This window comes from Herpailurus yagouaroundi, unplaced genomic scaffold (genome assembly GCF_014898765.1).
Source record: "Herpailurus yagouaroundi ecotype Mexico unplaced genomic scaffold, PumYag 166, whole genome shotgun sequence".
Lineage (NCBI taxonomy): Eukaryota > Metazoa > Chordata > Mammalia > Carnivora > Felidae > Herpailurus > Herpailurus yagouaroundi.
This window is the reverse complement of record NW_024412407.1, coordinates 25,891,593-25,908,546: the sequence shown is the minus strand read 5'-3', so window position 1 is coordinate 25,908,546 and position 16,954 is coordinate 25,891,593. Positions and strand designations below refer to the sequence as shown.

At 34.6% G+C, this 16,954-nt stretch overlaps 1 protein-coding gene and 1 pseudogene across 25 annotated transcripts in view; both read right to left on the bottom strand.

Moving 5' to 3' along the window:
* C2CD5 (C2 calcium dependent domain containing 5) overlaps positions 1-16,954 on the bottom strand; it is a 103,107-nt gene that overhangs the window by 65,963 nt on the left and 20,190 nt on the right. For 14 of the 25 annotated variants that reach the window (XM_040488657.1, XM_040488658.1, XM_040488663.1 and 11 more), the window contains exons 4-8: positions 13,341-13,512; positions 10,655-10,750; positions 8,144-8,299; positions 6,908-7,106; positions 54-205 (exon numbers count right to left, since the gene is read on the bottom strand). In XM_040488657.1, coding sequence (XP_040344591.1) covers positions 54-205; positions 6,908-7,106; positions 8,144-8,299; positions 10,655-10,750; positions 13,341-13,512 — 775 coding nt within the window. Of the gene's footprint in view, positions 1-53; positions 206-1,206; positions 1,332-6,907; positions 7,107-8,143; positions 8,300-10,654; positions 10,751-13,340; positions 13,513-16,954 lie in introns of those variants that run through there. The other 11 variants (XM_040488667.1, XM_040488671.1, XM_040488669.1 and 8 more) reach the window with 2 other exon arrangements.
* LOC121038986 (leucine-rich repeat-containing protein 34-like) lies at positions 8,667-10,383 on the bottom strand (annotated as a pseudogene).

Below are 16,954 nucleotides of genomic sequence, written 5' to 3'. Positions count from 1 at the left end.
ACAAATTTGAAAAAAATAAAAGAAAAAGAAAAAGGTGGGTGGAAGCGCCTTACCAGTTTTGGGTGTCAAACTCAAATCTGTGTCAGAAGAAGAGGACTGTCGACTGTAGGACTTGGAAGGTGAAAAGGAATAAGTTTGGTTTTTCAGAGGGGTTGAGGGTCCTGATGAGTGAGTATTGGGATTGGGATCTTCATTGAAGGGAATCCTGCCAGAAGAAGGTGGAGAAATATTAAGCAATCATGTGCCAAAGGACGTGACGGAAGGCAGCATGATCCAAACACCAGGAAAGTATTGGGCAGGGCCAGCAGTCATTTCTTAAGTGTGGAGCTGGGTATGAGGTCAAAGACAACCAATTGCTATTTAACCATTCATCATTCTCCAGAGAAAAAATCATCTGCACTGGAACAGTTAATAAGCCAAGTAAAAAAGCAAAGAAGCATGAGATGACAGACTAAAGGGGTAAAAAATATTAAAAGGAGAAATAAACAAAAAGAATAAATACATGACTGAAAATACTTTCAAATAAACAATGCTTTTTTTAAGTTACAAAAGAAAAAATGATGCTGCAAATGGTATGTGCAAATATTCACAATTGTTTTTATATTTGCACACACTGATATCTTCAAAAGAAAAATGTTTCCTTATCCTATAGCATCAAGAGTGCCACAGCTAAAAACACAACAGAGAGAAAAATGAATACAGCTACACAGAACAATTGTATTTTACACAGAATAGTTGCTTACCTGTTTTCCAAAGCTCTCTTCCACAGAATAAAACAGACCCTACTATGTAACAGGTTTTATACATAATAAAATAAGCAAATCAGAAGCCTTGCCAGCTATTTCATATAGAATCCAGTAATCAATTTTATTTCTAACCAAATGCAGAAATAATGGCAAATCCTAGAGGACTGCCCTAAAAACTTACAGGATACATACATACAATAGGGTTCTTAGAGGATCTATGGAAGAGACTTTGGAAGCTAGAAGAACACTTTCACTTCCAAGTAGTTAGAACCTCTGCGGTGGCTAAATACTGGATTTCTTCACTGCAGCTGGACTTCAAGTGAGAAAAGGAGGAGAAGGAAAAGACTGATGGTACCTGCCTAACCTAAGCTACCTGCCTACCTGCCTGCCTGCCTGCCCTTGGCAGCCATGCTGCCTGTGGCCTGCCTTCCCCAGCTCTGGAGTCTGAGCAGTCTCGTACCAGTATAGATGAGAGTGGGAACAGACACAGAGAAGTTCTGAGTAAGTCGTGAGCCAGTAGCAGTGTGAATTGGGCTGTTGTGAGTCGAGCGGCATCCATGGCTTGGAGGATGAACCAGCGGAGACCTGAGGGAATTTGTAGTCAAAGCGGAAGAAAAGAAAACAATACATACAACAGATAGCAAAGTTATGTTAAAATAATTTCAAAGGAGCTTTAGTTAGGGGAGAGGAATTTTTAATCTCCAACATGCAAAAAACAAGTCAAAATTTAAAAAGAATAGCTAAATACTAACTTGACAGGATACAGTTATAGTTTTAAATGATCAGATTAATAATAATAATTAGGACTGTGAATAAGAAAAATAGCAAGCAGAAATAGTGGCATTAAATAAGAAAAAGACTAAGATTTGTATTTTAAGATGTTTAAAATGTTTTCATCACCATAAAGCTTACTTACTACACAGTATTTTAGGGACAAAACACCCATAAAAGTGAAAAGTCAAATATAAAGTTCTTATGTTACTTCTGAAATTGAATGGATGTAATTAATTATATTTTTCCATAAAGAAAATTTAACAGAACTGTTTCTGTAATAGTGGTACTTAAGAATATGAGAAATGACAGCACAGAGAAAAATGAATGAAATGGATATAAGCAAATGTAAACATTCCAGTATTTTAGCACACCAAGTATATTGCTTAAAAAACAGGTTACACTGGGAAAAAAAAACAAAGCAAGGGGACATTGCTTTTCAAAACACATTAATAAAACAATATAGATAATTTTTATCTAGCTGTCAAACAGAATATATTATTTAAATTTAAACAGAATTTATTAAACTACATTCTGAATTGAAATTTTGTAAGATATCAACGACATCCTGAAAGATCATATCTATATGTATGTATAGATATATCTAGCTCACGTACACAGATACATATTCACATATAATATTTACATTTTCATGAGGAAATTTTGCTAAAAGGGCACAGTTACGTTGAATGGTAGGAATGGCATATTAAACTAAGAATCCTATACTTCATATTAGCAATTATTTCACTACGTACTGCCTTCACTCATGCATGAGGGAAAAAGAATCAAATGTGAATATACTCTAAAAATATATCCTCATTTTTTAGAATTCAAATTAAAAGCAGATCAAGAGCTCAACTCTTCCTGGCCTTTTCTTTTTTACTGGCCAGTGAACATTCCCAACAATCACAGTCTGTCAAGGTTCAAACATGAGCTATCATTAATGGGCAACAATACGTCTTTCACATAGTCTACGGACTACTTTCTGAAAACATCACTGATTTTACAATAGAACAAGGTTTCTGTTTTTGTTACTAGTTTAAGTTAAAAATGTGTTTAATACAACTGATAAAAATCAAACATCTCATTGGTGACCTATGTATATACAAACAACTGAGTGAGGTTTTATTTGCTTTTCCTTTCTCTGTTGAAGTGACTAATGAAGTTAAAAATTCTAAGAATCAGGGATGTACAGAGGAGAAATTACAATTAATATCTCTTAGAAAGTCCTTTTTTTGTAAGTAGAGAAGCAGTAAATTGTATTTAAATGCACTTTCTATCATCAAAATACTTCAGCAAGGACATATCAAAGAGATTTACATTATGCATTACACTAACCATCTGAAAGGAAAAAAATAAACCAATGAAGTAGAACACACCATTAATAAAGGTAAAATAAAATGAATAAAATAAAATGAACATTGTAAAAGTTTCAATGTATGACATCTAATTAAAATCCCAAATACCATCTGTATTCTTGGAGTTCTAATTCTTATCAGTCTCCTGTATGAAAGATTATCTTGCAATAATACCTCAGTGACATTTCTAATAATAAATCCATTCAGACAGGAATATAATCCAAACTACCTTTTATCAAATTCTTATCTAGAATCAGTTATAATTAAACATCTATAATTATTACAATCAGTTGAATCATAAAACAATTTAAACTAGCACCCAAATTGATTATCAAAAATACAAAGAAGGTGGCTAAAATAAAGAAGCCTGAGTAGTAGTTAGTTTTGTTTTTTTTTAAACAGCATGACTGTGGTAGTAAGATGCCTTTCAGAAAATCTTAATGAAGCAACTTAAATTCTTCATGGTGTGAATATTTGACAATTTAAGGCAGATGGCTACAACAAAATTAGAAAATAAGAACACTTACACAATCCCAGAAGACTTACATTAATGGAACTATTCCTGAATGTAGGCAAAAAGTACTCCATTACTATCAATATATCATCCTAAGACACCAACAGATAATACAGCATTCTTTCCACTAAGTAATTTAGTGGAAAGAGGAAAACTTCAGACATCACAGCTACAAAGCCAGGCCCCTTCAGGCAACTTAGATAAAGCTAGAGGGTGGCAAGAGAAGGAGGGGCCCAGGTCTTTAATTTGGTGTGGAAAATGAAAATAAAACCTGAATCCCTCAAAAAGTTACACCTGCAATTTGACTTTACCTGTGGTAGCAGGCAGTTCATATCTTTCTAAGACATATCTTAAATGGAATATAAAGCAAATTCACTCTTCAGTTTATTTAAAACAATTATTTCACAGGGGCGCCTGGGTGGCTCAGTAGGTTAAACATCCGACTTCGGCTCAGGTCATGATCTCAGGGTTCGTGAGTCTGAGCCCCACATCAGGCTCTGTGCTGACAGCATGGAGCCTGGACCTTGCTTCAGATTCTGTATCTCCCACTCTCTCTGCCTATCCCCTGCTCACTCGCTTGCTCTGTCTCTTTCTCTGTCAAAAATAAACATTAAAAATATAAGTGGCTTTCTTTAAACAATTATTTCACTTGTCAAGGGATTTCCCAAAAAAATTAGGCAATAGATAGAATACTATGCACCCTCTTGTGACTAAAATTTAATCTAAATAACTGAAGGCTACCAGAAGGGAAATAATTAAACAAAAAGAATAAGCCTAAAAGGAAAATCTCATTTTTAAAAATATTGCTTAAAAAACAAGTTGAATCAGGGTGGCTCAGTCAGTTGAGCGTCTGCCTTTGGCTCAGGTCATGATCTCACAGTTCCTGGGTTTGGGCCCCATGTGGGGCTCTGTGCTGACAGCTCAGAGCCTGGAGCCTGCTTCTGATCCTGTGTCTCCCTCTCTCTTTGCCCCTCCCCGGCTCACATTCTCTCTCTGTGTCCCAAAAATAAATAAATGTTAAAAAAAAATTAAAAATAAATGAAAAGTTGAATCACCATATTGTACACCTGAAACTAATATAACACTGTATGTTAATGATACTGGAACTAAAAATAAATTGAAAAAAAAAGATTGTAATTGTTTTCTAGTCAACCTCTCTTGACTACTGCTAAACTGGGAAGCATTTCGATTTTTCTGACTACAGAATCCATCCTGACTCCCTGATAATATAGGGCAGGGGTCAGCAAATCATACCTTACAGGTCTGTTCTGTAAATAATCTGCAATCTGTTCTGTAAATAATCAAGTTTTATTGGAACACAACCACACTCACTCATTTGCATACTGTCAATGGCTGTTTTCATGCTACAATAGCAAAGTTGAGTAGTTATTTTAGCAAAGACTAAATTATTTACCTGTACCTTCTGGTCATTTACCAAGAAAAATTTGTGATCCTTAATCTACAAGAATCTCTAAATCAGTGATTCTCAATGGAAGTACTGTTGGCATTTAGGATAGAACAAGTCCAGGTGCGCCAACAGTTCAGTTGGTTAGGCATCCGATTCGTGACTTCAGCTCAGGTAATGATCTCATGAGTTCAAGCCCTGCACAGGGCTCTGTGCTGACAGTACAGAGCCTGCTTGGGATTCTGTCTCCCTCCCTCTCTTCCTTCCCCCACGACGCCCCTGCTTGCTCTCTCTCTCTCTAAATAAACTTAAAAAAAAAAAAAAAAAACAACAAGTCTTCATTGTACAGAGTTGTCCCTTGGTGTGTAGGACAGTCACCATTTCTAGTCCTCAACCATGATCGTCCTCCTCATCCCAATCATTATGACAGAAAAATTTCATTTAAAAAAAATTTCTTTAATGTTTATTTATTTTTGAATGAGAAAGAAACAGAGCATGAGCCTGTAAGGGGCTGAGAGAGAAGGAGACACAGAATCCAAAGCAGGCTCCAGGCTCTGAGCTGTCAGCACAGAGCATGATGCAGGGCTCAAACTCACCAACTATGAGATCATGACCTGAGCTGAAGTTGGATGCTTAACTGAGCCACCCAGGTGGCCCGAAAACTTTCATTTTAAAAATTCCCAGGGTCACCTGGTGGCTCAGCCGGTTAAGCATCTATCTGACTCTTGGTTTTGGCTCAGGTCATGATCTCACGTGCAGTGCAGAGCCTGCTTGAGGTTCTCTCTCTCCCTCCCTCTTTGCCCCTCCCCCACTCATGCTGTCTCTGTCTCTCTCAAAATAAATAAATAAATTTAAAAAAGAAACTTTTAGGGGCGTTTGGGCGGCTCAGTCGGTTGAGCGTCTGACTTCGGCTCAGGTCATGGTCTTGCAGTTGAGTTCGAGCCCCACGTCAGGCTCTGTGCTGACGGCTTGGAGCCTGGGGCCTGCTTCTGATTCTGTGTCTCCCTCTCTCTCTGCCCCTTCCCTGCTCATGCTCTGTCTCTGTCTCAAAAATAAACAAACACTAAGAAAAAAATTTTTTTAAAGAAACTTTTAGGGCACCTGGGTGGCTCAGTCAGTTAAGCATCTGACTTTGGTTCAGGTCATGATCTCGTGGTTTACAAGTTCGAGCCCCACATCAGGCTCTATGCTGAGAGCTCAGAGCTTGGAGCCTGGTTCAGATTCTGTGCCTCCCTCTCTCCCTGCCCCTCCTCTGCTTGCACGCTATCTCTTTCTCTCTCAAAAATAAATTTAAAAAACATTTTTTAAAAACTTAAAAAATAATGAATAAAAAATAAAAATTCCTTGTAGATCACCACCATATTGAAAATCTTCTGCCTTAGACACAAATGACAACACATAAGCCAAATCCAGCCAACCAAAGTATTTTGTTGAATCACGCTTAGTTTTTTAAAAATGTATGAGTCTAAATTCCTTTAGATCAAAATCAACAAACTCCTTTTTTTCCTGATAAACAAAGACAGAAACTGTATGGCTAGTGCATGAAATATTTCCTATCCAGCCTTTTACAGAAAAAAAGTGTCACCATGGGCTTTACACAGTCCTCTGTACTCCCTATTTAATTACACTCGATTATTTATATATATATATATATAAACTATCTGGTCTCTGTAGACATTTACATCTGAGACCCCTACACAAGGCCAACCTGTCCTGCTATACTTCTTTCTATACTATGTTGCTAATAAGCATAGTAAGATCAAGTATAGTACTGGGTTTTAAGCATTTCCCAGAGAGTAAGTAAAAATTCCATAAATACCCATTTTAAGCTTTAAATATACGGTGTCTAAAGATCTGAAATACTCAGTTTAGTTTTACATTACTTAACTTGAATTTCATATTAAGACAGTATAAATAAAATATCAGGAACACCTAAATACTTTTAACCTTCAGATTTTCATGTCACCTTTAATAAAAATCACCAAAGGAAAAAACAATCACCACAGGGAAAAATGTATGTTAAACAAGTCTACTAGAATATTTCAAATCAAATGAAAGCATATAGGTAAAAGATAAAAAGCTCCATAAGAACAATTCATTGATTCATACTTACTCCTTCATTTCTTTGGATGGGGAATTACATGCAGGAAGGAATGCTGCCGGGCTACTTAGTTTATCCAGTGTACATGCTGTTCCTATGGCGCGTACCACTAACCCAGATTCGCCTTCCAGATCAAAACATTGTAAGTACCCAACAACTGCATTTCCTCTCATTTCAAGTACTTTCAAGCCAATCTTCCTCTGCAGTTCACCTACAAAAAAAGGAAGAAAACTCATTCTGCTTCAGATCTTGACATTACATGATACAAGACTGGATATGGTAGCGATAAAAAAAGACTTGGAAAAAAATCACAGATTTTTAGAACTTGAAAAGAACCTAAAAGATTATCTGCTCCAGCCTCCTACATTTCAGGGAGGTAAGATATTACTAGTTGCACTTTACAGATGCGGCAAGTTAAGATTCACTCATTCATGCATTCATTTACCAAATAATTTTTGGTTGTGTACTATGTGCCTGGCATTCTTCCTTTCTTCTAAGTGCTAGAAACACAGAGGTGAACAAAAAAGATATATTATTTAATATAGTAACTATAACATTATATATTAGGTATAAATATATTTATACTGATTCATAAATATTGTTTGGTATATTCATTAATATGTAATATTAATGTAATATAAAGGTGTTTATAATTTATATTTAAAACAAATTTATTATGTGTAAGTATAAAATATATTTATTAAACATAATATTTATACTTATTGTCGGATATATATGTAAATTTATATACATGTAAATTTACATATACATACAAATTTTAAATGGTAAACAAGTTCTTCAAAGAAAAATAAAGAAACATAATGGGGTAAGAGTGTCAGGGAAAAATACAGGGAGCTACACCAAGTTGTCAGAGAAGGACTATGAAAAGGCAACAAAAAACTCTAGACAGATTACCTAAACTCTGACTACAAAGAAATACTAGAGGAAGGAAAACTAGAACCCAGTTCCCTACTTCCTTGCTCAGGGTTCTTTCTACCAGGCCACTTTATGAGCACAAATTCCTTTGTCTACCTAGTTAAGAAGGAAATACAAGCTTCTGGTTCAGACTTCCTCTTATAAAATGGCAATGCAGGTATGTTCAGGAAGATGGGGCCAAGGGTAGGGAATCAGTCATTCATAATTCATAGCCCTCACTGTTAACTTTCAGGTAGCATGTCAAAAGGAAGTAAAAATTGTAACAGTGTTAAGTAAATCAGTAAGAAAGTTTGTTTTTGTTTTTTCAAATACCTGACATTAAAGAAATGAGTCTCTGTCTGGCCTCATTTGATGCCCTTGGTGTACGAATTCGATCAATCCATTGATATTCTGGGTCTTCATTGACTACAAGCTCTTCTACAAACCCATGAATTATTACAGCTCTATAGCACCTTGGAATAGATGTTGCTGTTAAAAGAAATTACCTGTTATGGTTCTATTTATCACAAGATTAAATTCAATTAAAAAAAATTTACAACTAAGTTCTTACCTTTTGAATATATAATACAAGAATGCCTTTTACTGTGCTAATTTCAATGTAATTATAATAGTTATACTTCCAATCAGTCTTCTAAGTTCCATATTATTCTTAGAAATAATCATTTTCTTTAATGAGACCTCTCATCTTTCTTACAGCAAACACAGTAGAAACAAATCGTATTTTTATAATTTAGAAAACAGCTATAGACAACCTTAAACAGCATTCAATACAAAGTTTAAAAAACCAAAATTAAAGTCATCTGGTTAATCATTAAAAAAATAGGCAGAAAGTGGATAATGAATACAAAACACTTTATTCAAAGTACTTTGAAAAAGTTCTGTACAACACATATTGCAGCCTCAAAAATCAAACTATTACCTTTCTGACAATCTGAGGAGTCATAAAGCCCTGCAGTTTCCAATAATCCATGGCCATGTGGCCAACTGGTTCGGCAGTCTATACTACATAAACTCATTTAATATATAGAATTTCAAATGTCATTAGATTTAAAATAAGATCTAGTCAGATTCAAAAAGGGGAGAACCTAAAACCAACAAACAAAAACAACAACAAAAAGGGGGGGGGGGGGCGGGGGAAAACCTGAGAACATCTACACCGAACTAGTCTCTTAAAATGGATATCATCCATGCCTTAAAGCTAACTCAACTACTTAGGAGTTTTCAATCCTATGAATCGAGGCTGGTTGTGACTGCCCACATCTGCCAATGCCAGCCCATACTACGTGGCACTTGAGGGACTGTAACTGTAGATGCCTATTGAATTTTGGATAGCAGCACAAGGTTTGGCTAGAGTGCTTTGCTCCTATCTTATATTGTCTTATACTACAGTAAAATAACAATGGATTTTTCTTTTCCTTTTGACAGTTATATATAGTTCATTATAGTCAGTCATATCTTTTTCACATTTGACAAGAGCAACTTGTTCTAATTCATAAAAGAAAAATTTAATAAGCAGTAAAATATTCATCTCTGTGAAAATAATGAAGATATGTGAAAATTATTTCAGAGCTTGTTTTTCAGAGGTTGCCCTACTGGACAAGAGTAAAATTTGCATTAGATGAGTGGCTGCAAGCTTCTCCATAAGTTTGTGTCCAATAATAATGCTTGGCAAGGCCACTGGAGTCTTCAAAATACACATGTCCACCCACCACAAATGGCTCCATATCTCTATTATCTAATTGTAGCCCATTCCGCATAAATCTAATTATGTCACACATGTAGCCTCATCAAATTTGTTTCCCCAAATGTAGATATGAGAGTGTGGGATTTTTTTTCATTGATTGTGAAAGTACAAGTCCATCTCCCCTTATGTTGCTGCTGACTACTGACAATCAGCTGACATCAAGGTAGCATATGCTACTATTCAGATACAGAGTCACCTGTTTTATAATATCATGCTTACACATAAGCAGTTCAGCAAGGCAGTGATTTTCTTTCAATAGGTGGCCTAGATGAACTGTGGACTCTTCCTGTTCACCATACAGTATAGGCAGGTGTAGGCTTATTCCCTTAGTTGTTTGGTTTTCAGGTAGGACTGTAGCAAATGCTAGCACATTTTGCATTTCCAGACCACAGTCACTAGGATATCACTTCTCTAAGGATGAATTAATTTGTAGCATTCCTGAAAAAAAACATTCTACCTGTATTTTCAAACTTGTTTCTAGTCATTCTTAGATATTTCAGAGTTGTATTATTATGTGGTGCTTTAGCAATCAATTCTCCACCTTTGGACCCAATATTTATTAACATAAGATTTAAGTAAACAAGATTAAGTTGTTTCATTAATATATGGATTGTTATTTAAAATTCTGGAAAGAATCCAAAATCTTCACCAGTCACTCTTTCTACTGGCATTAAGCAACTGTTACCAGCAATGTTTAATGTGATTCCTTCCAGAGTCTGGAGTAGAGGCTGAAGTACAAGCTAGAGTAGGGTCAGGAAGAGTGATCTCCTTCCTGCTGCCTCACAAACTCCTCTGACTTCGTAGGCATGATAACCAAGCATACCTCATGCCCCAATGGACTATTCTAACAAAAATTTCTATGAACTCAAAAAAAAAAAAAAAAAAAAGGTTGCATTTACTTTAAAATCAGATAAATAGTCCCCAGAGCTACAATAATTGTTTCTAAGAGATTAATAATTTTCTCTTTGGCATTAAAACCAAAGTATTACAGGTTTTCCATTAGCTTTATGAAATATTTGATTTCCTATATTTAAAAATTAAGTTTCCTGTTAAATGAGAAATAAAATGTGTTTACTTACTGCAAAAGAATTTGACTCCACATGATGACTGCCTAAATCGATTTAAATCATTGAAGAGGTCTACTTTTACAACTACATTGATTTCCCCACGGATACCTAGAATTTCAAAAGGAAATCAAGTTTCTACGTTAACAAAATAAAGCACAATTAAATAATCCAGCAAATGAATGCCAACTGATGATTTAAAGATAATGTATTAATCAGGGTGCCTGGGTGGCTTAGTCAGTTGGGGTCCGACTTCAGCTCAGTTCACAATATCCTAGTTCCTGTGTTTGAGTCCCACATTGGGCTCTCTACTGTCAGTACAGAGCCTACTTCAGATCCTCTGTCTCCTTCTCTGTCTGTCCCCACTTGTTCTCTCTTTCTCTTTCAAAATAAATAAATAAACTTAAAAAAAAATTTTAAAAATAACATATCAATCATAATAGCAATGCTTTGTTTCCTAATTATGTTCATTGTAAGTAATTTATTACATTTTCTGAAGAACATGTATACACTAAAGAATGAATAGAATTTTCATTTCTATTACAAGTCTCTACTTATTTGAATCAAGTGTAACTGGAAAGGAGCCCCATTTAAAGTGATGACAGCGATGATGACGATGATGACGGTAATAAATGAGCATGGATAACATTCTAAATGCTTTATAAGTAGTATCTCAAAGTGCTCACACCAACCCAGTAAGGCAATTTCCGTAGTACTATCATCTTCATGTTACAGAGGAAGACATTAAAGTTTAATAAAAGTTAAATAATTTGCATAGTGTCAGTAACTAGTTAAGTAGTACAGCCAGGATTAGAAGTCAGATCTTTATGATCCCAGAGTAAGTGGTCTTAACAACAAATGGAAGAATCTGATTTAACACAAAAGAAGTTTAATTCTTTTCAATGAATGTAGTAAGTTAAAATGAGCTAAGAAATTCCAAAAATAAGGGTTTTCAACATGACCTAATAAATAAAAATGACCCAGTCTCTATCTCTTAACATTCACTAAATATTTTTACTGGACTATCCTGACTTCATGTCAAATTCATACTTATTGAGGAAGGCCTTCTAAGAGTGACTTGCTCATTTACCCACTGAAATAATAATAAGAGATTATGTTCCTAACAAAGGGTCCATAAACATACTAAACCAATTATAAACAGTATTTAATATAAAATATTTAGAAAATTCATTCATTCATACTGCCATGCCTTTAATGCAAGCCCAGATTAATTCCAATTGTTAATACCAATTAATAACCAGATTAATTCCAATTAATACCAATTGTTTTATTGGTAATTTACTATGGGATTGGATTTTATTTCCTAACTACAAAGATAATACATTTACATAGAAAAAAGCAAAAGAGGAAAAGAAGAAAAATAGGATTACAGTCCAGAAATAAAACTATCCAAGAATAAACATTTTATTATGTATTCTGCCAATTTATCCAATGATATCACATATATGCAATTCTTTTGTTTTTAAACAAATATGGAATCATCCTATAATAATGTTTTATAATCTGAATTCTATAAAATTTTACAATTTCACAAATCCTTTTATTTCCTTGTGCCATTGTATTCTTAAAACACGCAGTTCGTTCTGGCTGTATAATTCATGGTCTATATATGCTCTAATTTATTTAAGTAAATCCTTTTTTCCAATACATTTTACCATTGTAAACATTAATAAATAATAATAGGATCTAAGTATCACAATAAACATACTCTTACATAAATCTCAGCAAACATCTTAATTTTCTGATAAGAAACTACTATCAATGGAATTGCCAGGTCAAAAATGTAAAACAGGCAGAAAGATGTTAGACTGTAGACAGAAACATCTGCCAGCTCTTTACGGGTCCATCTGTCATTCTAAAAGAACAGTATATTTGCAGGCTGGCAGTTCTCAAATGTTTTAATGACAGGACCACTTTTACAATCTTAGAAATTATCGAAGACCTCAAAGAGATTTTGTTTACATGGGTCATGTATCAACATTTACCATGTTAAAATTAAAATTAAAATTTAGAATGAAAATTAAAACTAAAGCTGAGAATTTTTTAAAATATTACTATAAACATTTTTATAAAAATAACTATTTTGAAAACCAAAAAAAATTAGTAAAATAGCACTGTTACATTTTTGTAATTTTCTATAATGTCTAGCTTAATAGAATACAGTTAGATTCTCATTTCTGCTCTGCATTCAATGTGTGGTAACACCATACATCATAAAACCTCTAGAAAACTCCACTGTACACTTGTAAGAAAGTGAGAATAAAAATGGCAAATGACATGTAAGTATCATATTAAAATTTCTCATCTCCCTCATAGAACCTGTGCAGGGACCCCTAGGTGTCCCCAGACCACACTTTGAGAACCCTGCTTTAGGCAACAAAAAACTTGAAGAATTTTTAAGCAGAAAAATATCAACATTATCCACTTGAAAATGTTTTAGAAACACAGTACCAATGTTAGATGATTTTTAAATAATGCATTAACTTACTACACTGCATATATTTAGAAGGAATTACTTCAAATTATGTTCAGAAAAATAACAATTCTACCAATAATACTTTATGACTATTAAAAAGAAAACATCTTTTAAAGATATTTTAAAACCACCACGTGTAGCACAAAAGTGTTTAAGGATAAATTTTAAAAACTATGATTTATTTTCTTAAAATATACTCCTTACCATGTATGGTATCATAAATTGGAAACCACCCTGAGATGACTGTTGCAGCTTCACTGTAGAGTAAAGGGTCAATATCAATGTACACTTTACCAATGGCATCATTTGCACTGTATGTGTCATGGTCAAGAACTGTGATCTGTAGAGGTTCATCTTGTAAATCTTCATCGTCCACCTAAAAGTATACCTTAAAATTAAACCTTTTAATTTAAAAATCTTCATTACCATAAATATATACATATGACAAATGTAAAAGATTACTTATTTCTGAAAAAAAAAAGTATACATTGATCTCTAAGCACAAAGGTAAAGGGATTAATCTGCACAAAAGTTGTAACCCCTTCTCCTATAAAAGATGCCAAATTTCTAAAGAAAAAAAGTACAATTTGCCTCCAGGCACAAACATAAGATGATTAACACCCAAAAGGTTTTAATTTCCTTTTCTACATAGTTATTCAGTGTTTCACTACTCTGCTTATAACGTCAAGCAAAAATGCTTAAGGAATGTCAAAACAGCTTCCATAGATTACCTACAGGAGTGCAAGGATGATAATGAGAACAATGATACCATAAATTCTGAAGACAATTTCGCAGAGTAAAACTGTAGGCAAAACTGGGGCACCTGGCTGGCTCAGTCTGGGGAGCATGCAACTCTCGATCTCAGGGTTGAGTTTGAGTCCCATGCTGGGTGTGAAGATTGCTTAAAAAAAATTAAGAAGGAATTATTGTTGATAGCACTGATGTAATAATGTATCTGGATGATTAGCTTTCAAAAAAGAGGGTCCTTCTCTAAAAATTAAATTTATGAATTTATGAATTTATGAATTATTAAATTTATGAATGATATTGCATAATATTTTGAATATTATTTGTAAGAAAAAACAATTTAAGTTCATGAGTTAAGTAAATGAAATGTTTATTCTCTCTCCTTTTACTTATTATCAATTTCTTACCACATGCCAAGCAAGCACTAGCTATAAAGAGGGACTACAATGGAAAATGCAATGGACTAAATGTTTCTATCCCCTGAAAATCCATATGTTGAAGCCCTAATCCCCAACATGATGTTATTTGGAGATGGGGAGGTAATTAGGTCATAAGGGCAAAGACCTCATGAATGGGATTAATATCCTTATAAGTAAAGACAGGGAGAGATGATCTCTCCCGGCCATCTGAGGACATAGCAAGAAGACAACGGTCTACAAAGCAGAAAGAGGGACCTCACTAGAACAAAACCATGATGGTCCCTGATCTCAGACTTCCCAGGATCCAGAAATGTGAGAAATAAAATGCTATTGTTTAAGCCAGCCAGTCTATGGTATTCTGTTACCAGCAGCCCAAACTGACTAAGGCAAAGAATGAGGCAAAAAAGATTTCTCCCTTATGGAAGACATGTTCACTATTTTGGCTGCCCTCCTCTGTATACCATTCCATCCTCTAACTTGCCGGTTCTCCTCATCAAAGGTAGTGGTTAGATTGAACACAATATTATAGATATTAGTAAGACAAGGACAAAATATAAAAGGATTATTATTTCCTATAATTAGAATATTATACTTTTTAAATGCAGCCTATGGATGTTTGTCATTACAGCAGACACACCATACTGTTAAGACAGAGTTTGTGAGCCAAAAAAAAAAAAAAAAAAAAAAGAGTCTGTGGTTAACTAAAATCCCTGTATCTTCCTTACATATGCTTTGGTCAAGTGATAGCTCTGCAGTCGTACACTTTGGTTAGTTTTTTAACTTAATTATGAAATATGCCTTTCCCCACCCCCATTCAATTTCTTGTTGATTTTAGGCTAACAATCCAACTTCTGAAGATTATTTTAAGTATTAAAGTATAAGAAGGAATTATTGTTGCTATCACTAATGTAATAATGTGGATGATTCACTTTCAAAAAAGAGGGTCCTTCCCTATAAGTCAGACATAATTAAAAATTTATGGATGATATTGCATAATATTTTGAATTTGCCTTGAAATATTCCTCCCACTCCACTGATCACCACCTCTCCTGTATTCCATTTTACTCCAGCTCTTTCTTCCAGCCTAGAATACTGATGTGATCACTGGAACTCCAGCTGCTAAACTGGAGGCTAACATGACCATGAATATGGAAGCCACAGGCTGTGAATGATGGAAAAGAAAGACAAAAGGGTCCTGGGTTCCAAATGATTGCATGGAGCTTCCAAATACCATTACGCTGCCTGGAGTAATATTTCTTTTACATGAAAGAAAACTAAACATCCATTTGTTCATGATATTTATTTAAGAGTTCAGAACATATAAACTAAGGCCAATTACAACGGACAAAAAAGGTTTAAAAAGCATATAACAAACGTTAACTATAAACACAAAGTTTAAGAACATTTTTCAGGAGTACCTGGGTGGCTGAGTCAGTGAGGCGTCTCTTAGCTTCAGCTCAGGTCATGATCTCATAGTTCGTGAGTTTGAGCCCATGCTGAGCTCTGCACTGGCAGTACAGTCTGAAATTTTCTCTCCCCTCTCTCTCTGTCCCTCCCCCAACTCAGGCTAGCTCTCTCTGTCTCTCTCACACACACAAATAAGTAAACATTTTTTAAAAAGGACATTTTTGGGGCACCTGGGTGGCTTAGTGGGTTAAGCTTCCGACTCTTGGTTTCAACTCAGGTCATGATCTTGCAGTTTGTGATTTTGAGCCCCACGTCAGGCTCCGTGCTGAGAGTGCAGAGCCTGCTTGGGAATCTCTCTCTCCCTCTCTCTCTGCCCCTCCCCTGCTCTCTCTCTCTCTCAGAAGTAAACAAACTTAAAAAAAAAATTTATGAAGGAACATTTTTCACACAATATACACTATTACTAGAAGTACTAGCCAAAATAGTAAACTTGGTAAATTTTAAGGGAAATGGCTAGTAACTTCAGTTACTAAATCTCATTAATATTATAAAAATCCCTTATTTAATAAAAATGCAAATATATTATTTTTCAAAGTTAGCTACTTGAGTATTTTGCAGCTTTAAAAATTACTAGTACTGCATCATCAATAAAATGAAATATTCTTATGTATTAATGCCCCATATCATGAAAATTACTAATACATAATGCCCACCTCTTCCTACCATTCCAATAAAAAATGTAATTCACCAAAAATATTTTTATTTATTTTTGAGAGAAAGAGAAAGAGTGAGCACACAAACAAAAAAGGGGCAGAAAGAGACGGAGAAAGAGAATCTCAAGAAGACTTCACATCATCAGCACCGAGCCCCACACGGGGCCTGATCCCACAAACCACAAAACCATGACCTGAGCCAAAGTCAAGAGTTGGATGTTCAACAACCTGAGGAACCCAGGTGCCCCAACAAGACTATTTTTTTTTTAACCATTTCTAAGGTTATGGAAGAAAGAAAAAGCCATCAAAATGAAGCTATATGAGCATTTGAATGTTTTGCTAGGATGATGAAAAACACTGTTATTCTAATTCCATCTGAAATCATGTAATCAAGTTTGTCTAACTACTTTCTCTGATTCTTATATTCCACATTTTTATCTTAATACTTAGTTTACAATGACAAAAAAGATTTTATGCATGTGCAAACTGATGCATTTTCAAAATACATAATGTCAATTTTATTTATTTATTT